This window comes from Gasterosteus aculeatus, chromosome 17, assembly GCF_964276395.1.
Source record: "Gasterosteus aculeatus chromosome 17, fGasAcu3.hap1.1, whole genome shotgun sequence".
Classification (NCBI taxonomy): domain Eukaryota; kingdom Metazoa; phylum Chordata; class Actinopteri; order Perciformes; family Gasterosteidae; genus Gasterosteus; species Gasterosteus aculeatus.
This window is the reverse complement of record NC_135705.1, coordinates 18,193,780-18,217,124: the sequence shown is the minus strand read 5'-3', so window position 1 is coordinate 18,217,124 and position 23,345 is coordinate 18,193,780. Positions and strand designations below refer to the sequence as shown.

The 23,345-nt window shown below is 48.7% G+C and overlaps 1 protein-coding gene across 11 annotated transcripts in view; it reads right to left on the bottom strand.

Annotated features, from left to right (window-relative positions):
* The window catches only part of sox13 (SRY-box transcription factor 13), a 37,246-nt gene extending 14,404 nt beyond the window's left edge, over positions 1-22,842 (bottom strand). Inside the window, exons 1-8 of one of the 11 annotated variants that reach the window (XM_078091672.1) lie at positions 19,392-19,461; positions 10,539-10,601; positions 2,409-2,625; positions 2,191-2,293; positions 1,009-1,095; positions 521-693; positions 304-372; positions 71-185 (exon numbers count right to left, since the gene is read on the bottom strand). In XM_078091672.1, coding sequence (XP_077947798.1) covers positions 71-185; positions 304-372; positions 521-693; positions 1,009-1,095; positions 2,191-2,293; positions 2,409-2,624 — 763 coding nt within the window. In that variant the 5' untranslated portion in view covers position 2,625; positions 10,539-10,601; positions 19,392-19,461. Of the gene's footprint in view, positions 1-70; positions 186-303; positions 373-520; positions 694-1,008; positions 1,096-2,190; positions 2,294-2,408; positions 2,626-5,722; positions 5,862-9,079; positions 9,235-10,538; positions 10,602-19,391; positions 19,481-21,854; positions 22,260-22,792 lie in introns of those variants that run through there. The other 10 variants (XM_078091676.1, XM_078091669.1, XM_078091671.1 and 7 more) reach the window with 10 other exon arrangements.
* Between the last annotated feature and the right edge of the window lie 503 nt (positions 22,843-23,345).

Genomic DNA, 23,345 nt, shown 5'->3' with positions numbered 1-23,345 from the left:
GATGTATGGTTTTCAAGGGGGGGGGGGGGGGGGGGACCCATACCTCCCTAAGGATGCGTGGAAGACTGACCTGGCTTGCAGGGGATTGGCTGCAGCGGAAGGGTCATCTGGGGTTCAGAGGTGACGGCCAGCGACTGGGCGTTGGGGTGGAAAGCTGGGATCATCACGTAGGGCATGTTCACCTGCTGGGACAAACACATGAAAGCTCGTTCCTCAGAGGCTGCGGCGCTGCAATGACATAATGTCTAATGGGAGAAACCTCTGGAGGAGTCACAATACGGGGGGGGGGGGGGGGGGGCTGACCTGGATCTGCTGCTGAAGCAAGTTGATCTTGTGCTGTTGCTGGATCAGCTGCTGCTGCTGCTTGGCAATCTGAGAACACAGAGACACACACACATTTTACACATTGTGCTGAGAGCTGAATACGGAAGTTTTTTAGTCCCTGATCTATTTTTTTGGGCCTCCATAGTATCTGGGTCCGGTTCGTGATCCGACCCCCCCCCCCTCCCTCGGCTGGTACCTGTTCCTGCTGCTGCCGAGCCAGCTCCATCTGCTGCTGCTGCTTCTCCAGCAGCAGGGTGGCCATGTTCCTCTGCTCGGAGTGGGCTCCCAGGAGCTGCTCCCTCAGACCGCTCAGCTGGTTGATCATCATCAACAGCTGGAGCTCCTTCTCTGCCAGAGCCTCTGGGGTACCTGGGGTGGAGGGGATTCAGCGGGAGGGGGGGGGGGGTCAGAAGGTCAAACTTCAAACTGAAGTGAAAGGTTTTGCCTCCCATGGCCAGTTAGAGATTAATGAATATTTATATCCTCAGATAGCTGCAAAAAGTGTGGCACAGCTACGATTCGTTGGAATTACGTCCCAACTTACTCCGATTTTAGAGATACAGTTATCTTTTGTGTAAGTCGTTTCATGTAACCGATGAAGTGAATTGCATTGGTATTTGCACAATCGTGTATTTAAGTGGAGCAGAGACGCTATAGAGGTGTTGTTGGTGTCTGAGAGCTGACCTTTCAGTCGTCCTGCCTCCACTGAGCTTTTATCCAGAAGTTTCTCCTTCCAGTTGGTATTCAGCAGCTTCTCAATTGTGGGCATTACTGTTAACAGAACAAACAGGTACTCAGCAAAGACACACTAGACGGCGTGGAACATATTTTTCCGTTCAAGTCCATCCAACACTAAAAACTGCATTCTGGGCCTCTCCTGCCTCCCCTAATGGCATTGATTGAAGAGGACGTTCGAGGTGCCGAAGGGCAGAGGTTGTTTGCGTCTCCGGGAGAAGTTTGGAGTGTTTGAGTGGATCGATATTTGGACAGAGAACAATCCAAGGTCAGCGAGTTGACAGAATTTGAGAGAGAAAAACTAAATGTGTGGCGGGGGGGAAAGGAGTGCGGTGCTGGTGAAAGACTGGAGGGCAGGGGGAGTCTCTGAATCAGTGGGGAGATTGAACGGAATCAGACAAAAAGCACGTAGATCCCTCCAAAAACCCATTCAGGAGGAAAAACACTTCTACGCATCGATTTTTCAAGAGACTGCATTGTTTAAAGCTGCATAGCAGAATGCAGCGCACGGACACACAGAAGATATGCACTCTGGTCGTGGTTGTGGTGCATTGATACCAATGTCTGCTGAGTACTTGTTGAGGTGAATTCAATGCAGGTTCAAATGTCGAGTCAGTCTCTCGTGCAACTGAGTGCCGAATAAAAGAGAACGCTTATTTAGAAAGTGCATCAACTCCAGTTTACATTGATCAGTGTTTGCACATTAAATACCAGAGGCAATATGTGGAGAGCAGGCTCCAACCTGCGGTTCGGTGGCGTGAAAAACGTAAAACATTCTCTGTACGGACCATCAGGGGGCGACACCTCCGGTTGCAAAAAGAGGTCGGACTTTATAGAAGAAAATGTCTCTACTTCTCACTTGATTTATTACCTCAGTAAACATTGTAAACATGAGTCTATGGTCTTAATCGCCAATACAGCACGGTGTTAATTTAGTCGATTTTGGTCCATTTAGAGGCAAATAGACCGTAAAGTGACGTATGCATCACTCCTCCACATTCCAAACAGGGTCACTTCCGTTTATTCCGAATTATGAATCCTGTATAAATAGACAAAAACTTTTTTTGCTTAGTGTATAGATGTCTGCAGTCTGCATATGATTACAGCTCCATCTACATCAGCGAGACGGACCTTCCTTGAAGTTGGATTGTGCTTCCGGTCTATCGTGCACCCTGGACTCCCTCGGTCCCATGGGGCTTTGCCTGTGGGGCTGCTCCTTACCCAGAGAGCCCTCCTGTTGGGGGCACAGAAAAGAACAACACATTTTTAATTTCCGGTTTGGCGTGACGCTTGCCACGTCGACATAAATACCCCTCTCTGGACCCTCGTCGCGCCATTTATATCCTCACCGAAGGAGAGCGTGAGAGCGGTGGGGTCAGCTGGCGGGCCTCCAGCGGATGATTTTCCGACCAATCCCGCGAGGGAGACCTCTTTAGGGGGTCGCCGTGGGTTATGACTCCAACCCCTCCGGCGACCTCCTCCTGTTCCACTTTGACACCGACGCACGCCATGCTGACATCCCCGCTGGACGGGAGGTGCAGCGCTGCAGGGCTGGGCTCAACCATTCTGTTGAAAGACAAATGACAGCACACAAAGCTCGGTGTCATTTTGGGTGTGCCGAAGGTGTGGGTACTTGCCACAGCAAGTTCTGATTGGGCTGCTGATATAATTGCAGCACGGAGCTGAAATCAAAGGAAGAACGAGGGCCCTTTGGGGCTCCGCTTGTGTGCTACACATCGGGAAAACAAATCGGATGACATATGACTTATAACACACAACTTATCAAGTGGAACAAGTTAAAACAGCTTCTGTAAAAGACTTTGTTGGACAAGACTAAGCGTCAACGGATCTGTGTGACTGAGCTTTGAGATAGTACCCTCACATCAGAATGATAACATGCAAATGGTGACAATGTTAACAAGTTGATGTAGCCGGTGTAATGTTTACCATGTTCACCTTCTTATCTGACGATAAAGTGGATCTGAGGCTGATGGAAAAGCCAATTGTTCTGCAGGTCAATAAACAAAGTATCAGACAAACCAGATGAAAAATCAGGGTATTTTAGCTTTTAAAATACATCCTCTGAGGATCATTTTTTACCTGCTGGTCGTGCAAAAGGTAAATTGAGAGGATCTCTGGGTAACTTAATGGCGATCCATCTAAAAGCAATCATGCTGTTTCACTCGGCACTGCAAATTTCACATTGTGGTAAAACTAGAGGTCAGAGGATCACAAAAGTCTGTAGGCTTCATCCTCAAGGGACAATGAATATATACGTAGACATTTTGGTCTGAAGGTGGAGGGCTGCCCTACCTGCAAACAGACACTGTGGTCGCTAGAGCAAAGGTGCCAGCGTGGCTCGAATCGGCAATTATGAAATACATCTCAAATACCACATGGACAACGAGAAAAGATTGGCGCCCAATAAAGGTAACCAGGTAAAATGAATATTATAACCATATGTAACTAGCCGTTAAACGCTTCATTGACTGATCAAAATCAGAAGATGGAATTCTTGATTCAGTAAAGTCAGAAAGATAAACCGAGAGCAACGTTATCACTTGAGCCATATCGCTGCCACCGCTAGAGGGAAGGGGCCACGAGAGGACCGGCACCCGGACCTCAGACCCCGGTGGCGGTAACACAAGAGCTCTTCTGAAGGGACTCAGATCTGGCTTTCGTCCACAGGGACCGCCCAAAGTCCACAAGTTCCTCGATAGCAGCTTTTATTGAAGCCTGGACGATGGCCTGGCTCTATTTGCAGTTAAATATTTGACCACATATTTAAATTCTACTACTTTGTAATTCAGTGCCAATCATCCCAGTTGTAGACTTTGCTTCTTATAAGACTTGCTCCTCGCAGTGCACATGTGTTGAGCTGTCGTTACTCATGTGTTGAGCCGACGCAGATCATGTTGTGATAACATGGACCAAAAAAACTCTTTACATGGGGGGGGGGGGCGATTAAGGGGGGGGGGGGGGGAGCCGCTGTTTTAAGTTTCCACCAAAGTCAAGGTCAAGGTTTAGGCGGTGATTGTGTTACCCCCGTCTAAAGTCACAGCCACAGCCACACGTATTGTCCGAGTGTGTGTGTGTGTGTGTCTGTGTGACAGTGAATAATTGCCATAGCCACAGCGGGGGGGGGGGGGGGGGGGGGGGAGACAGACAGGGAGAAGGAGAGAGGACAGGTTGTGAAAGAGGCCTGAACCACAGTGAACTTGAGAATATCCACTCCGGACTTGTGTGTGTTGTTGTTGTTTTTTATTTCCCAGCTCTGCAGCGGGAGGAAAGAAAAACACTGCAGACAGCAGAACAAAACAAACACACAAGGGCAAAAAGTGCACATATATATTAAGAGGCAGAGAAAAAAAGCCATTGTTGGAGCCGGGGAACAAAGGAAGCCGGGACAATGGGGGAGAGGCTGACAAAAGCCGCCCGGCCGCAGGAAACGGGCCGGATAACAATGCCAGCGGAATGTGCCGACCAACTCGGGAACGCGGCGGAAAAAAAAAAAAAGCGGAGCGCCACCGTTCTGCAAAAAGCATAATAATGATTACACCCCCCCTCTCCCCCCTCTACCACCTCTCCCCCCACACTTCACCCGGCTCGCCCAGCCTGCATAGTTTGTTTCTGAACAAAGCCACCTGTCTGCCAGGGTCCACGGCTCCAAGCCTCGGTGGTGTGCGAGCGCGTTTAAAATGTGTGCGTTCAAAAGCTGCACCGATGATTAAAAACACCAGCTTGAAGCACACGGCGAGGCCACGCGGCTAAGCCGACGCCTTCATCCCTCACCTTCTCCTGGAACCGAGAGATACGCAACTCACACAAGTTAACGCACTCTGATCGGCTGTTTGTGGTTGACAAACTCGACACAATTCACCTACTTGTTCTTAAAAAAAAACGATAGGTGCGGTGTTTGCGGCAAACGACTGAATCCCAACAAACGTGATCAGCGCATTTCCTTCCTCTACAGCCGTGTTTTTGCCAGCTAGCCAGGTGACTTGTGAGCCCGCGCATGTGTGTCGTCACCATGCAAGATGTGCTCCAGGGGGCGCCAGCGTCAACTCCGGGGTGGAAAAATGGCCGCAGCAGTTAGCGGTTGGCGGCTAGTGGGGAGCACCGGCGTGCTAACGAGCGTACGTAGCCTAACGAGCTTCTAAGCGCCATCGGTGCTAAAAAACGCCACGTGTCAATTGTACTGAAAAGGCACTATTTAACTAAACTGCAAAAGCAGTTCGGAATAAATACAAAACCAAATCCAAGATAAACCAATAATTGTAACTATGGCCGATAAATTTGAATGAAACAATAAGTGGAATTGGAGTAAATTGTTTTAGTTTTTAACAATGACGTAGCATATCACTACTAGTACGGCTAATGGCGCTGCTAACAGCTGTTACTGCTGAGACTGCAGCTCTGAACAAATCGTTGTTATATTTACCAGTTTGAACTGGGTCGCCCACAGCTGCTGGTACAGTGGTATCCATTGGGTCGGCATGGCAACGAGAGGACTCAAACGCAAACCCAGGTTACAAACAAATAAATAACTTTCAATAACCACGGTACAAAAAAAACAAGGAAGCATGAAAAAGATCACAGGAAGATCGGAGCTCAACGGGCAGAAACCAGCAATATTCACATGTGCATGAATGTAGTAATTTACCATCAGAATCAAGCTGAACCACTTCATTTTTCAAATCGACTTCCAGTTACTTCCAGTCCAGTACCATCTGAGGGAAGAAACCAGGTGTGCACCGACGAGGCACGCCACATTTATTCAACGACTTTGTGGAGTTTGGCACGATAGAAAACCCGGGGGGGGCTGACTAGAAAAGCCAGCATTCTGCCAAACACTGTTTCAACACAAACCTCATACCGTTCTGCCACAGCTCACTTCAAATTGTTTGTTTGTATGTGTGTGTGTGTGTTTGTAACTTGGCACGTGTGTGTGAATTCAAGCTCTGCGTCATAATAAAAAAATCTCACACTGCTGAAGGTAACTAAAGTCTGGTAGCACATTAAATAACGTAAGTACAGCTGCAAGGGGGGGGGGGCAACGACTTTGAATACGATATCACACTAAGTGTGCGTGTGTATGTGTGTGTTTTTCCGTGTATGGGTCACTATCATGTTTCCAAAAAATTAATTTTCCCAATGAACAAAATTAATTTAAACTAATTAGAGAAATGATCTCAATGTCGAAACGGTCAATGTTTATCAATGAAACTGATACTGGAAAAAATATTGGAATAGAAATGACAACTATCAGCACACGCACACACACACACACACACACACACACACACACACGCGCGTATCTGCTAACGCTCAGATGATGATGTCGTCCATATGCATTTTGCGGAAGGAATGAGGATGGAAAAGTGGGCAGCTGGCCAACGCTGCACCAGCGACCACCGCCAGTATCAGTGAGGGCTGATTGTGTGTGCGTGTGTGTGTGTGTGTGTGTGTGTGTGTGTGTGGGGGGGGGTCCGGTTGGTACACTGACTTTGGTCCCACGGCGAGTTATTCCTGCCCTCCCCGACCCTCCGCCCCCCCACGTTCCACAGAGTACTGGTCTAGCGGCCACAGGTGGCTTTCACACAACTGTGTGTGTGTGTGTGTGTGTGTGTGTGTGTGTGTGTGTGTGTGTGTGTGTGTGTGTGTGTGTGTGTCACCCTACGCTGAGGTATGCACTGAATTTTAGCAATCCAAAGACCCGCTGACAGCAAGGAATGCGTCAAGGTGTGTTTCACTCGCACAATGTCGCCTCACAATGCCTTCAGCGTCTTTATCTGGAACAATGGAGAACTCCAGGTCATCGCTGGCTTGGTCTCCTCAAACATCCACTCGTGACCTTGCGTAAGTACGAATGCGTGTTCGTTTGTGTGCGACACATGACTTGCATGGACTACATTGACTTCTTCTCGTCTCATTGAGGCCGAGTGTGTCGTTCACCGCCGCTGGCGAACGAGCCGCCGAGAAGTCACATGATTACCGACCTCGGTGCAGCTGTTGAGCTGAATAGAAGTGGAACACAAAAAAGCCACCAACAAATATAAAGCTTTGACTTCTGTTGTCATTTCCTGTCACGTTAAAAGCGCTTTGGACTGAACGGAGTTAAACTCAACCTGGAAACGAACCGGGTAGAAGAAGAAAGAATGAGACTCATGTTGTTTTTATTCCCAACGGAAATCAATTTGTTTGAGGATCAGGCGTGTTTTGTTGTACAGAAGGAGGCGCGGTTTGCGGCGTTGAGTCAAGTCATTGACACCCGTTGTTAAGAAATCACCAAGCAATGAAGTGACCAATACGTTTAACTAAACAAAACTATTGTACCAGTGGTTACAGCAGCAAAGCAACATTTCAGTTAAACGGTAAGAGAAACAAAGTAGTGTTAAAAAGAACGAGGTGAAATGAAACAATATAATAACGTGGCAGACGTCGCTCAGAGTGACGAAACAACAACGAGGAGGCCGGAAAGTTAAACATTAGCTCGCCGTTAGCCGCTAGCAGTTGATAATAGTGTTAAAGGATTTAGAAGATCGTGGTGTTTGTAAATTACTTTGGGTTCACTTTGGGTTAAAAATCTGCCGCCAGGCAAGTCAAAGTACATATTACCCAGAAACCACCAGTTTGTAGTTTGTTACGGACGAGACTTCTTCCAAGAGTCCTTCACCAACGGTACCACGTTCAATCTAATATCTTCCCATTTGAATCAGGTGCAGAGGACCGCGTCACACATTGCTCTCTCTGCGGGCCCCTGACCCCTGACCCCTGACCCCAGGGGGCCACACTGAGAGCTCAGTGATATCCCTACTGACACCGGTGCGTTTGGCATGTATGAAAACAAAGTGGCACTGCGGTGGAAACAAATACGCAACTTGTTTCCCTCCTAACTGTCACAGGATTTAGTCTAGCAGAAGCAGAGAGGGAGGCGACGGAGGCTGGCGGTGGACGGAGGAGAACATGCCCCCCCCACCCCTCCCACACACCCGCCCCCTCTTCCAGATAAAAATCTGCTCCTCTCCCAAGCGCCGTAACCTTACACTTCCCACGACACAAGAATCACTTCACACAAAACCGTCAGTTACCCAACAAGTTGTAACACGTGAAAAAAAAAAGAAAAACCCGCAGAGCCAACATTCCCCCCTCCGGGGGGGAGGGGGGGGGGGGGCAATGCAAATCCGTCCTGTTGTTCTTCCCTTTCTTTTCTTCCTTTGTTTCTTTCTTCTTTCTCTCAGAGTTCTTTTAAACCCCGACACAAGCAGCTTGTTGGGTTTACGTCGTCGCTGCCGCTCTCCAGCTAGAGCCCGAGGCCGGATAACAGAGCGCGAGAGAGAGACACAGAGAGAGAGAGAGAGAGAGAGAGAGGAGCCAGTCGAGAGCAGCGGGATAAAGTGTCAGACATCTAAAGAGCTTTTACTTTGGTGATAAACAAAGGCATTCCCATTGTCTAAACCTGAGACTGACAGCTGTAACGGCGGGAAGTTTCTCCCTGCAGGAACGTCGATCCCGCGACGCAAACACACACACGCACACAAATGTGAAATATCGCACAGCCTGATCTCTGCACATTTCCATGGCACTTTGAATAAGATTTGGATTTTTCTTCACGTTGTGTCTTTTGGTGACACGGGGCTCCCGCAGTGGGGTTCCAGCCCCTCCGTGCAGAGACAAGTGCGAGCTGGTGTCGAAACAAATGTTTGCGGAAAATGTTTTACGGTTAGCAGCATTTGCTTAGGGGGCGATAAAGCAATCCGGCTCGCCCAGAGAGCTTGTGTCAAACTGAGACATCACGGAGAGATCTGCTCAAATCTGCTCTTCGCGTTCTCGAGTCGCCTTCGACTGGCGACCAGTGAGGGGCGGGGCTTCGCTCGGATTCAGATGATGCTCTCGAAGTTTTTCGCAAGACTGTGTGATGAAAACCGGATTTAAAAAATAAAATAAAAATTTTTTGCAGAAAGTTTTTTTTGCGCGTCATTATGTCTGTTCAATGCAGCCTGCCGCCGTGGTTACTGACCTGGTGGGGCCGGGGGGCGGACGAGACGAGCTGCACCGGCGCTCCGGCGCTGGATCGGACCTGCCGACGCGAGTCATGGCGACTGCCTCTCCCTCGCCGCGAACGCCTGTCTTTCTACTGCAGCCCCCTGTCACCTCTGACCCCCCCCCCCACTCGGCCAACCCGCAAAACACCTCCCGCCCGTCCCCCCCCCCCGCCAAGAAGGGTGAAGCACAAAGAGCCTCTTCAGATCCCACCGTGCATTTGCATGATTAGCATGCCGCGTCAGGTAAACCGCGATACCGGACGGACGCCAGCCCACTAACAGGTGTGATGGCGGCGTGATAAGGGCATTCATCAGGAACCCGGCGGGCGCTTTCTAACAAAGTCGGCTTTATCCTCTGTTATGATCTCTGAAACCGGCCCGAGCGGGTCTGCGCGTCGTGACAAAGCTGAGTGTTAAGGGCCGGGAAGTAAAAGCCACATGTAGACAACGGGGAGAGATCGAATCAGACGTCCACGTGGCGGCTGTTTGATGTCGCTTTCTAACTGGGGGGAGAGGAGCTGGTCACATTTCCAACCCGGTTGCATGCACAATAGCCCAATTAGCCACTAATGCACCCAAAAGTCTTTATTAAAGCTTCTTCTGGTGCTTATTAAATCTATTTTTGAGTCCTGAAAAAAAAAAAACCGCACCGGAGGCCCAAATAGGCCGCCGTGGACTAATATGTGACAAATGGAGGGAATGGAAGACGCAACGTCTTTGGCTCTCGCTGCTTCCGCGGTGGGAGAAAGGAAAAGAAGCTCCAAGCCGCAGGAAATGTTCCGTCGAGTGTGTACTTCATCTCCTGTATGAGATCCTTCTGGTCCGGCGATCGCATTCTGCCGCGTTACTACTGTTTTTTGTGAAGCCCGACTACACCTTTGGACCACGGTTATTTTTTTTACGACACTGTGCGTGTGCGTCCATGCGCGTGTAGCCGCTGATGGAGAAACAGCTGCAGCAGGTCACTTGAGTCGGACGAGAAACGTGCCGCGTCCACACTACAAGATACCGAACGTCGGCGCCATTAAAGGGTCGCCCGGGTCCCTCGGTTGATTGACGCTCTGCTGGGGTCGTTGGAGCACTGAAACAATGGCGACCATTCAGAGTGAGTTGGAGCGCGCTGTTTGGCCGTTGACGTACAGTCAACGTGAACCTTGGTGCAAGGTTGTGTCGAGAAAGATGATCATCCAGAACCAGAGCGGAGGCACACTCATGTCTGATGTGTCTGCTACTTTTAGCTTAAGAAAAAACTGAATTAAGCTTTGATCCCGAACGCACCGCGAGACATTGGTGGAATTATATCAAAGAGGAAAACTCTTTGAATTTAGAGTTATTAAGGTGTACTTTGAAATCCTAACAGGACTCGAGAAAAAAAATCGAAGGCATGGCAGGACGCTTATTGCAAAGATCGAACAAGACAACATAACAACTCACTTTGTAGCGGTGTTCAGGTTTCTGGCGTTTCTGATCTTTTCTTCTATTTAAAAGCTCTTTGGGCTGAAAGAAAGGGGATGAAAACAGAACAGGCTGGTAAAGAGTAGTAAGCGCTCAAAGGCGGCATAAAATAATCAATACTGTATATTTGCTTTGCAAAAGGTGTGGATCCCTTCCACACGAGCATTGACTTTTTCAAAATGCAGATCTGGATATTTTAACCAATGTCCGGTTATAACATCCACATCTGCATGTCTCAAACACCGGCTAATGTCCGCCGGAAACTCACGCGCCGCCCGCATAACACCCAAATATACAGTAAGAGTATATATATAAATATATATACATATAGTATGTGCATCTGCTGTGTGTGTCTAGTGTCCGCTCGGCCTCCAGTCCACATCCACTGCACCATTGAACGGTGAGCCGTGTGCGGCGGAGGACACGGCCTGTAAATGACCGGTCCCGTGTGATCGGGCGAGCGTTTGGGTAATTTAAGGTGCAACATATGCGTCCTGCTTTGGAGACTTTCCAAAGTACACTGGATGCAATGAAATGGTTTCTCTGGGCAGGAGCCAACTGGGGTCCAACGCATACAAGGAAAATGGTCTCTGCGAAGCTTCGTGTCCAAACGGACCAGATGGGAGAAGACAAGTTGTGCAGAAAAAGAAAAAAATATTTTTAAATAAAACATCGTGCGTATTCTATTCTTTGACAGGAAATACCGTGTCAATTACAACAAAGAGTGAGTGCAGGCGCAACGTTATGCGATGAACTATTTCAAGTTCTGAGCAGTTGTTGTTAACAACCAAAGGTGTGTGTGTCACAACACAAAAAAATCACAAGAAAGGTTTCCGGTTGATACGTTTTAAATGTGCATCAACCAAGAGGGGGAAATGCAACCTTTTTGTCTAGGGGGTCTTTGATGGTCCGGCCTAACGTGCACATGCGTGTGGTCGGTTAACAAACCGCCGCATGCTGTATTTACTCTCCAGCTTGACCTTTTAACTCCACTACCAGACGGGCTTTTAGTACATTTCTGCTTTTTGGGGGAAAATGAAGATGAAATGCTCTTCGGACCACACTGATAGATGTGTGTGTGTGTGTGTGTGTGTGTGTGTGTGTGTGTGTGTGTATTTGGGGACTTGAATGATCCCTTGCGTTGCTGACTGGGCCTCATTAGAGAATGAGCTCTCAGGACCAGCGACACAAAAGCCTTGGCCTCTTCTCCTTTCCTTCCCTCCTCTTCCTCTGTGCTCTTGGCCTTTTGATGTCGAGGGTACTGAACCATATAGTGCCGAGTCCAAAGAATAAGCTCATCAGGAATACACACTTAAGTGTCCTCATTTCTTTTGGTTTGTTTTCCACCTGTGTGTGTGTGTGTGTGTGCGCGCTGAGGAGCAGACACACACAGACCTACAGGCCTCTGATAAGGTGCTGCTGCTCTGCGGTCGCTGGTCATTATGCTGCACAAAGAGCAGTGTTGGGAACTCAGCGCTGCGATGGAGTGATAGAGACATCACAAAGAATACATTTGACTTGGAGTTTTAGGGGCAGCCCCTCCGAGGCCCGCTGCGCACACGCACACACACACACACACACACAAACACACACACACACACACACACACACACACACTCGTTCAGCGGGGACACACACTGCTATGTCATACTTCCTCCAGTTTCCTCCATAAATGTGACATGAATAGCAGGAGAAGTGGACCGGCGAGGAATGAATGGCCAACTTTTCATTTTGTCTTCACGCAGGGCGAGAGAGAGAGAAAGAGAGAGAGAGAGAGTCGGCGTTTCCTCTTTCCTGATGAAAAGATGATGCGTTTGCAGTAAATAACACAATCCAGGGTGCCGGCAGGGACACAAATAATAACCATTAATACCAGTTGAATGAATAGTTAAATATACTCTACTTATTAACATTTACTTATAATTAATAATCCTTTAAGTGGTTATTTTAAGTATTGTTTAACAATGTTATATTCAGTATTTGGAGATGACCTTAAATGGAAAAAGGAACAGCTATTTGTAACTCATGGTTGATATCGACAACTGTTTATTGGGGACTTTTGTAATCACACGTACTATATAACAGAATGACGCCACCAGAACTGAAGTGACATCACGGGTTTTGTCTGCCTGGTTTTCCCTCTGCAGTCCTTCCAGCCTGGTTCTAGAATGCTGGTTTTGTGTAATTTGATGCAGCGTGTTGTCATAAATAAAATATGTGAACGCGTAGAACAATTTGCTGAGGCACAAGCTAACTTGTTGCTTTGTATATTCACTCTCCATCTTCCCTCTTCCTGCCCGGCCAACTCAAGCCTCCTGTTTTTACTCCATATGGATTTGTTTGACGCCCGGTAGCGATGGAGAGGCGGGACCTTTTGTGTCCGCGTGGCCTTGGTATGAGAATAAATAACATGCCATTTAAATAGAGGATTCTTTTGTCGTCCCACTTCAATAATATCGTGTCATTTTCATGCAAAACAGGTTTACCCACCGAGCGGAGCAGAAGAACTCGGGACAAGACTTGGGAAGTAGCCCAATAGTGCAGCACAACCGGGGATGACTCAGCGCCGACCACGGAGAGATAGGCTCATTTTCTTAAACGAAAACCACAAAGACTTCCGTCTGTTGGCCCGGAGATCGGGGCGGGATGAGTCTGCGTACAGCGGTAGTTTTCACTTCCGGGCTGCAGTGTGGACTCTTTGTTAGCTATCCGAGCCCTCACAAACAGAAATGGGGAAAACATTCAAATCTTCGCGATGAAATTGGACGAGAGAAGCGTTTGGTGCGCTGCGGGACGCTCAGTAATCTGCCCCGTCGACAGGCCCGACCGGAGGGAAGCGCGCGGTTCAGAGGGCGCGACCTCTCCGCAACGCCGTGCTTTTCAAACGCAAACTGCACAGCCTGGTTTGTGTTTCAGTCCCAACGAGGCAACGACACATTTCCCCAGAGGCAGAAGACAGAAGTCTCTACCGAGCGGCAGAAACGGGGCTTATTTTGTTAATCCTGCTGCTTTTTGGCACGTTGTCACGGTCATGTCGCCCACTGGTCGGTCGTCTTATCAGAGGGCAGAAGCCACGGAAACAAGAGGCAGGAGAAACAGACACGAGGAAGCCGGCATGCTGCAGATTAACGTGCAACTCCCACAATACGAGCCATGCAGGTACCCAAAAGCCACGGCACAGTTACTGCCGATTCAGAAGTCCTCATTTATACGCACGAGAATCTATTGCGACGCATTAAACTACTCGTACTCGTCAGATTGGCTCCACGTCAACCTAAATGAGCGCGTGAGTACTTTGGATTTTATCCAAGGACGATGCTCCTCCGACCGAGTTAAAGGATCTGAGCACATCTTCTACCTGCGAGCTCGTCTTTGACAGTGAAAGGAAAAAAAACACTAAACCAATCACAACAAGTCCCCGTTGCGTTCGGTTGGTCGGAATAAAGAAATGAATCCCTTTAAAGCGCAGCTCCAGCAGGATGTGAGCGAACGTCTTTATGTTGAGCGCGTCTGCTCCGATGCACTTCACAGGCCTTTCTCTGTGGCCGCGCGCTCTCAAAGCTTTCTAAATAAGATGTATAAATAGGCCGATGACACAGCCGAGCCCCTCACAAAGACGCCGAGCGGGGAGAAAGGAGAGGAGAACAGGACTCCGGCTCCCGTCACCGACCCTTTCTTCTCCGCTTTTCAGAAGCGCAGGTTAAAAAGCAACCATTTCTCTTTTCTTTTCATCCCTCTCTCCCTCTCTCTCCCTCTCTCTGCCCCTCTCGCTCTTCGAAACAGGGTCGACTATTGTGGCGGCCCGGCGAAAGGCTACTGTGGCATTTATCAGAGAGGAGGAAGAGCAGCAGGAGGAGGAGGAGGAGGAGGAGGAGGGCCGAAGACAAAACACACTCCCAATAAAGAGATAGAACAAGAGGAAAAGGGAAGAAAGGATGCGTATGAAGGCCACTTTTTTCCCCCTCTTCCCTCACAAAGCCCCCCCCTCACCCCCCCTCGCCACCCCCCCTACTCCTTCAGGCTGGCTCAGACAAAAGGCGGCCCCCGACTCTCACAATACACTCTCTCCTTCAGCCCGGCACACTTTATATCCTCACTCCTTTCACCGCTGATTCTTGAGAGCACACGTGTGCACGGCATGTGTGTGTGTGTTTTATGGAGTTCGCGGCGGCGGTAGAGGGGGTCTGTGTTTGCCGAGGGGTCTTATAGACCATGGGGCGAGGGCTCGTATAGGTGTTACTATGGAAACGCCTCTGAGCAGCGAGGAGCACAACAGGTGACTCGGCCGAGGGCCCTCTGGTCGCCGCGTCCAGGGAACCGCGGGGGGTCATGCGCTGGGCGGAGTGTGTGCGCGTGCATGTTTCACGTGTGTGGCCGCTGACGACTTAGTGCCGTATGTCTCAACCAACGGCACAGCAGAGACGTGTTTTGCCAGCACGTGAACTGCAGAAGTTGCTCTTCACTCTCAGGACAGCAGACGGACGCGGCCCGTCCACGTAGCGGAGGACTTCAGCAGCCAGGGAGACACTTCCCTCGGGGACTACTTTTTTTTTTTTAAGTCAATATTGGACTTGCACTATGTAGCGGTGACAAACATGACAGTTTGCTTATAAGTGGATTATAGTCGGTTTGCCCACCAGCTATATTCCAAAAGGATGAGGCTCCTTGTTTATTTATTTTACACATAAAACCATTATTTATCCCACCAAACGCGGATTAATCCGCCACTAAAAATAGTCCCCGATCAAATGGAAGTTTACAAAATGACACGGCAATTCTTCTGTTTCAGTGGATCTGTACATCGGTGACTTGTTTTATGGATTTCCACCAATTGGCTGGAGGTTGGCTGCTGCAGGGAAGCTCTGCTCAGCTGTCATTTTGAAAAACAAGGAAAAGACACATGGATTTTTTAGATTTTGATGTCAAGCAGGCTGCACGATGGGAGGCGAAGGTCACTTTCACTGGAACGTTTCTGTTTTGTTTTGTTTTTTTAACGGAGAAAAGCGGGTTTCCTCAAACAAGGCACTGTGTGGCTGCAGCACGTGCAGCTGGACAACTTCTCTCTTTAATTCCCATCTATCAGGAACCCAAAGATATCAAGTCCCGTTACAGCTCAGCGTGTCGGAGGGACCCGTTTTGTGCGTCAAAGAAGCAGCCGACTTACCCAAAGTCACATAACGGCCTCCTGTTGCTTTAGATTTCACTGATTTTGAATGAAAATGCAAATCATGCCACTGTTTGCAAATGACCGCACGCACACACACGCACGCACGCACGCAGGTATAGAATAGCCTTTTGTCAAGGAAGAAGAAAACAAAAAGTCGACTTACAGTTTCGTTTCTTTGTCTGATTCCGGGTGACCGTCATGTAAATACATTAGGAAAGCTCTATGTGTATATTTTATTCATCAACGGCGCGCTTGTGAATGCTCACGGTGCAAATGTGAAATAAACAAATAGGCTACGAAAAAAGAAAAAAGAATAAGAGTTTTTAAAAAATGGCTCTTCGGTCACCGGCGGACAACGAAACATCTGTACGGATGCGCTCGTCTCCCGTGGCGATGCAAATGCGTCGGGGGCTGAAACATTTCGGGAGGAGGAAGCTGACGTGTGTGTTCGGGGCCAAATTGGGTCACCGCACTGCGCCTCCTTCGGGCCCCCCCCCCCCCCCTCCCCTCTTTCTTAAAACCATCCCAATTAAGAGGCAGGTGTGTCACGACCTGCTTCTTCACGTCCGCGCCAAAGACAAACAGAGGGGGGGGGGACCGGAAGTTACGGGCGAACGCCCGGGGGAGGGGGGGGGGGGGTGAATGAAAGCAGAAGAAAAGAAGAACCACACGCAAACCTGGCGACAAAACGAGGCCTCCCCTCTCCACGCCCTGGTCCTGTGGCAGCTTGCATTCTGACGCGCGGAGGAGAAGTTTCTCTTTTTCTTTTTTAGCCCTCGAGGGAATTAAGAGAAAGGGTCAAATAAATGCGTCTGCTCTCTCCCTTCTTCACACGCACACACACACGCACACACACACGCACCTCGGCCTTGTTAGCGCATTCATAGGAGCTTAAAGCGAGTGAGTGCACGCGCAGATCATGAAACGCACCGAGAGTGACGTCTCCCGCGCTGCGCTTTAAGTCCAAGTTTAATGTGCAGCTTTACGGCATCACTGCTGTCACACGCACGCACAATCCGATGTCTCAACACATCTGCATCAGAGACAAATACGTGAAAGCACACATTGAACCTCGCCCTCAGCAGAAAGGTCATATTTACCGTGACACCAGACGCTTGCAGGGTCGTGCGTGTGCGTGTGTGTGCGTGCGTGTGCGTTCGTTTCCTATGAAGTTCCTATACGTGCATCTTCCATGAAGACAACAGGTGGAGGAGGAAAGGGACGACAAAGAGACAAATTAAAGAGTTTATCCACACACACAGTTACCCTTCTTTAAGTAACACACAGGGGGAAGAAAACCACTTTGTCAAGTTGAGGTCAGAAAAATAATTTCATGTAAATGTTCTCCTTCCAGTAGAACATTTACACGAAGGATTCTGCTCCTTTTTGGATGCATTTAAAGAAAAGAAGTGCAGTGGCAGGCGTTTGAGTGCAAACTGCGTTTCACGACTTCAGCTCGCAGGTTTTTAGCGCTCGATGACAGAAATCATGGTGATTCAGACAGCGACTCTTATCTACAGCTAAAGTTATCCTGTAACTCATTACACGTAGATTCATCTGTCACTTCCCGTTGAGACGGGAGCAAAGCTGCGTAATTCGGCCCTTTGTCACTCATCCATCCCATGACGCCGATTGCATGAAAAGATGATAAACAAGCGTCTCTCCCATTTCCAGCGGCCCGTTCAATAAGCCGTGAGATGAGTAATGAAAGCCCCCCCCCGTCAGAGGCGTCAAGTGCCCCCCCCCCCCCGTGTGTACCGGCGCCGTTTGAACGTTCGCTGTGCTGGCGATCCTCACCGAGGGGACAATGGCGAGCCGGAGGGCTTTATTTCAAGAGATCATACGGCTTCCCCGAACCCGGCATTGTTGTGTGTGATTGGCTTGGGCCTCACACTGCGCTAAAGAGGAGCGGCTGAGGAGTGCGCACACACACACACACACACACACACACACACACACACACACACACACACACACACACACACAAAGGCACACCATTATTCTGCATTGTGGCGTTTCTCTGTGGACTCCTGGTTCAATAGGAATCAGAGAACAATGTCGAGAGGATATAGGAGGTCAGGAGGAGAGAGGGAGGAGGGGGGAGGGAGGTGGAGGTGGAGGTGGAGGGGGGAGACCTTTGTCTGCTCTGCTGCCCTCATGGAGACTGGCCATATATAGGAAATGGCGTGCGCACAAACACACACACACACACGCGTTGTCACTTCAACACACACATGACATAATCATTAGGAAATTCGGAAAGTGTAACGTGCGCGTTGAAATGATGCCCGGCGGCGTGTGCGGATCTTAGGAGATAACAGCAATTACACGGCTGGAGGAAGATGTGACGTTGTTGCGATAAGTCAGCTGATGCATAAACAAACAATCATAAATAAAAGAATTGATCTTTACTATCGAATGCCTGTGTAAGAGGTCAAACTATATTGATACACAATAATAATACGTATACCAGAAAGTTACGTTTGGAAATTAAACAATAATCTGGTTTTGATTGGATTACTTTGAAATGTGGTCTGTTAGCGAATTCTAATTACATATCATTTGTAACGTGATCCATCCATGACAAAATAACTGAATCAAAATAGTTTCAGATTACTTCAAATTCAAACATTGCACTTTGCACAGAAATGGATGCAGCCACACAAATATATATTTAATATATTTAAAATCTTAGAATCACCTCAAAGCACTCTAACACAATTCTGCCTCTTCGTGTAGTTGACAGGCGCCGACATCTGCACTCTGCTACACAACGTGTGCGACGCGACAACCAACAACGAGACGTCGTCAAAAATGCAACCGAGTCGTCCCTGAAAGGTGCAACTGCACCTCTGTAATCTAATGTGTTAACAAAAATACAGACAGATGCAACAGATGTTTTGCTTCTGTCTACACAAACTGATCCAGCTATTTTCTGGATGTTGGACTATTAAGAAAAAGGGTTTTAAGAATCTTTTCTCTTTTTCTAAATCAACCAATAAACGAAACCTTTGCTCATCCGGAGGGTTTGCAAACACACCTCAGGCAGCGACCTGTCACACAAGAGGGCCACTAAGAGGAGAGGGGGGGGGGGGCACTGTTGCCACGGTTACCAGGAGTTTGAGTAAACTTCTCTCTGATTGAATACGGCGCTCTGAACCCGAAGGACACCAAAGAGAGCACCTGCGAGGACAACCGGTAAGCAGTAAAGTGTCCCCTTGACCATCGAGACAACTTGTCGTCACTCTGAAGTGAGAACAATTTAGAACAATTTAACAAGAAGGTCGACGGGGGCTTCAGTAGAATGAGACCCTGAGCATGTTCTCACAACAGAGGGGACATCACTGTCATCACCACCCTCCTCCATCATCATCCTCCCCATCATTCCCATCACTATCATGAGAGTGAAGTAAAGAGATTCCACACAGACAGATGGAGAGCTGAGTTTAGACAGCGGATTAGTGGGAGAAAAGACAAGTTGGAAGTTGAATTTTTTTTTGGGGGGGGGGGGGGGTTGAAAATTGCGATCCCGTTGGGCTGTTTGGTTGCGATCCAAGTCACAACCATCGCGCACCCCCACCAGCTGACAGCAGAGGAAGTTTTTGGAAGCAAACGAGCGACTCTGCGCGTCTCTTCCCTACACGGCGGCACGCGGCTTCACTCACCGGGTCCCGGTGGCGTTTCTCCGCGCGGACGGAAGACTCGTCGAGGGAGGGAAAAACTAAAAAAAAAAAAAAAAAAACTTCGCCGGTGGAAGAAAACCACTTTGTCAAGTTGAGGTCAGAAAAATAATTTCATGTAAATGTTCTCCTTCCAGTAGAACATTTACACGAAGGATTCTGCTCCTTTTTGGATGCATTTAAAGAAAAGAAGTGCAGTGGCAGGCGTTTGAGTGCAAACTGCGTTTCACGACTTCAGCTCGCAGGTTTTTAGCGCTCGATGACAGAAATCATGGTGATTCAGACAGCGACTCTTATCTACAGCTAAAGTTATCCTGTAACTCATTACACGTAGATTCATCTGTCACTTCCCGTTGAGACGGGAGCAAAGCTGCGTAATTCGGCCCTTTGTCACTCATCCATCCCATGACGCCGATTGCATGAAAAGATGATAAACAAGCGTCTCTCCCATTTCCAGCGGCCCGTTCAATAAGCCGTGAGATGAGTAATGAAAGCCCCCCCCCGTCAGAGGCGTCAAGTGCCCCCCCCCCCCCGTGTGTACCGGCGCCGTTTGAACGTTCGCTGTGCTGGCGATCCTCACCGAGGGGACAATGGCGAGCCGGAGGGCTTTATTTCAAGAGATCATACGGCTTCCCCGAACCCGGCATTGTTGTGTGTGATTGGCTTGGGCCTCACACTGCGCTAAAGAGGAGCGGCTGAGGAGTGCGCACACACACACACACACACACACACACACACACACACACACACACACACACACACACACACAAAGGCACACCATTATTCTGCATTGTGGCGTTTCTCTGTGGACTCCTGGTTCAATAGGAATCAGAGAACAATGTCGAGAGGATATAGGAGGTCAGGAGGAGAGAGGGAGGAGGGGGGAGGGAGGTGGAGGTGGAGGTGGAGGGGGGAGACCTTTGTCTGCTCTGCTGCCCTCATGGAGACTGGCCATATATAGGAAATGGCGTGCGCACAAACACACACACACACACGCGTTGTCACTTCAACACACACATGACATAATCATTAGGAAATTCGGAAAGTGTAACGTGCGCGTTGAAATGATGCCCGGCGGCGTGTGCGGATCTTAGGAGATAACAGCAATTACACGGCTGGAGGAAGATGTGACGTTGTTGCGATAAGTCAGCTGATGCATAAACAAACAATCATAAATAAAAGAATTGATCTTTACTATCGAATGCCTGTGTAAGAGGTCAAACTATATTGATACACAATAATAATACGTATACCAGAAAGTTACGTTTGGAAATTAAACAATAATCTGGTTTTGATTGGATTACTTTGAAATGTGGTCTGTTAGCGAATTCTAATTACATATCATTTGTAACGTGATCCATCCATGACAAAATAACTGAATCAAAATAGTTTCAGATTACTTCAAATTCAAACATTGCACTTTGCACAGAAATGGATGCAGCCACACAAATATATATTTAATATATTTAAAATCTTAGAATCACCTCAAAGCACTCTAACACAATTCTGCCTCTTCGTGTAGTTGACAGGCGCCGACATCTGCACTCTGCTACACAACGTGTGCGACGCGACAACCAACAACGAGACGTCGTCAAAAATGCAACCGAGTCGTCCCTGAAAGGTGCAACTGCACCTCTGTAATCTAATGTGTTAACAAAAATACAGACAGATGCAACAGATGTTTTGCTTCTGTCTACACAAACTGATCCAGCTATTTTCTGGATGTTGGACTATTAAGAAAAAGGGTTTTAAGAATCTTTTCTCTTTTTCTAAATCAACCAATAAACGAAACCTTTGCTCATCCGGAGGGTTTGCAAACACACCTCAGGCAGCGACCTGTCACACAAGAGGGCCACTAAGAGGAGAGGGGGGGGGGGGCACTGTTGCCACGGTTACCAGGAGTTTGAGTAAACTTCTCTCTGATTGAATACGGCGCTCTGAACCCGAAGGACACCAAAGAGAGCACCTGCGAGGACAACCGGTAAGCAGTAAAGTGTCCCCTTGACCATCGAGACAACTTGTCGTCACTCTGAAGTGAGAACAATTTAGAACAATTTAACAAGAAGGTCGACGGGGGCTTCAGTAGAATGAGACCCTGAGCATGTTCTCACAACAGAGGGGACATCACTGTCATCACCACCCTCCTCCATCATCATCCTCCCCATCATTCCCATCACTATCATGAGAGTGAAGTAAAGAGATTCCACACAGACAGATGGAGAGCTGAGTTTAGACAGCGGATTAGTGGGAGAAAAGACAAGTTGGAAGTTGAATTTTTTTTTGGGGGGGGGGGGGGGTTGAAAATTGCGATCCCGTTGGGCTGTTTGGTTGCGATCCAAGTCACAACCATCGCGCACCCCCACCAGCTGACAGCAGAGGAAGTTTTTGGAAGCAAACGAGCGACTCTGCGCGTCTCTTCCCTACACGGCGGCACGCGGCTTCACTCACCGGGTCCCGGTGGCGTTTCTCCGCGCGGACGGAAGACTCGTCGAGGGAGGGAAAAACTAAAAAAAAAAAAAAAAAAACTTCGCCGGTCCTCCTGCTCCTCCTCTCCCGCTTTAAGTCCTCGCACGGGCTCGGGCTCGGGACGCTGGGGCCGCTGCTCGGTGCGTGTGCGCACGGACTCCTCTGCGCTCCGGGGCGGGTGGGGTGCGGGGAGGGTGGGGGGCGGGGCGGGCAGGTTGTCGAGGATGTCGAGCTCGAGAAGGCGGCGCGGCTGAAGCGCTGAGGCGGGCGAGCGCTGTCTGGCCCTCGCTCGCTCTCTCCCGGTGACTTTCTGTCCGACTGCCGCGCTGTCGCCTCCCGGCGCTCGTTCCCCGCGCGCCGCGCGCCCCGCCGCTCACCTCCCACTTAAAGGGAGAGCGACGGATTTCCAGGTGGTGGTGGAGGTGGGACGGGTGCGCGCGCGCGCGCGTGTGTGTGTGTGTGTGTGTGTGTGTGTGTGTGTGTGTGTGTGTTTGGGAGTTATGGCATTTGCCCCCTCAGCCACTCGTAACTTGAGTTTGTGGCATTTCCCCCTATTTGCTGACATTTTATGGACCGGAGAAAGTCCGATCCGCTCATCGTCAGTTTGCATATAAAGTTGGATTAACAACGAACGTTAACTGCTTATTTCTGTAAATAAACCTGGGCCTTTAGAGAAGGAGCGCGCTGCGACTTACCTGGACCTGTTCGTAAAAATGTATACGAAAATCTTGAACATACAAATTCGTAGTGATACACACTAAATAAATACGGACTGCAACTGATGACGTCACCCTATTCAAAGTGAACGGGGACCTGCGCCCCGTAAACGCACTTTGTGAAGTCTAACGATGTAAAATAAACGTGTTATGATTGCATTTTAACGAGAAATCAATGTTAACTTGTAAGAATACAATACTAACCCTAACCCCCTCAAGAATTCCAACATGGCGGACAGACGTTCACTCAAGAATCCGACATGGTCCGCCATGTTTTTCACTCAAGGGGCGTGGTTAACCACCGCCAGTTCCGATGTATTGTTACGAATATGTATGTTCAAGGTTTTCGTATACATTTTTACGAACAGGTTTTTTCAGTTCATTTTCTATTCAAATACACTTTTTTAAATCTAGGGGGGTGAAATACAGTTTCGATGGGGGGGAATTAAACAAGTTGTGGGCAAACAAGAGGGCCGAAACATCAGTTGCTGCATGTTAAAAGCACAGCAATGGTCTTACTGTGTAGTAGAGCTGAAAATGTTACTAAAAAAGCAATAAGTTGCAGATGAATGGTTGCATTGTTTTTCATGTAATAAGTAACCAATATTTTTCCTGAGGTCTTTGTGTTTTCCCTCACAGGTTCCTGTGGAAGGTGTTACATCTGATGGTGGTTGGCCCTGCCTCACACCCGGCTCGCTTCTATCAATATTTCAATCATTTCTGTCATATGATTTGAACGTTCTGTACACACGTCCTA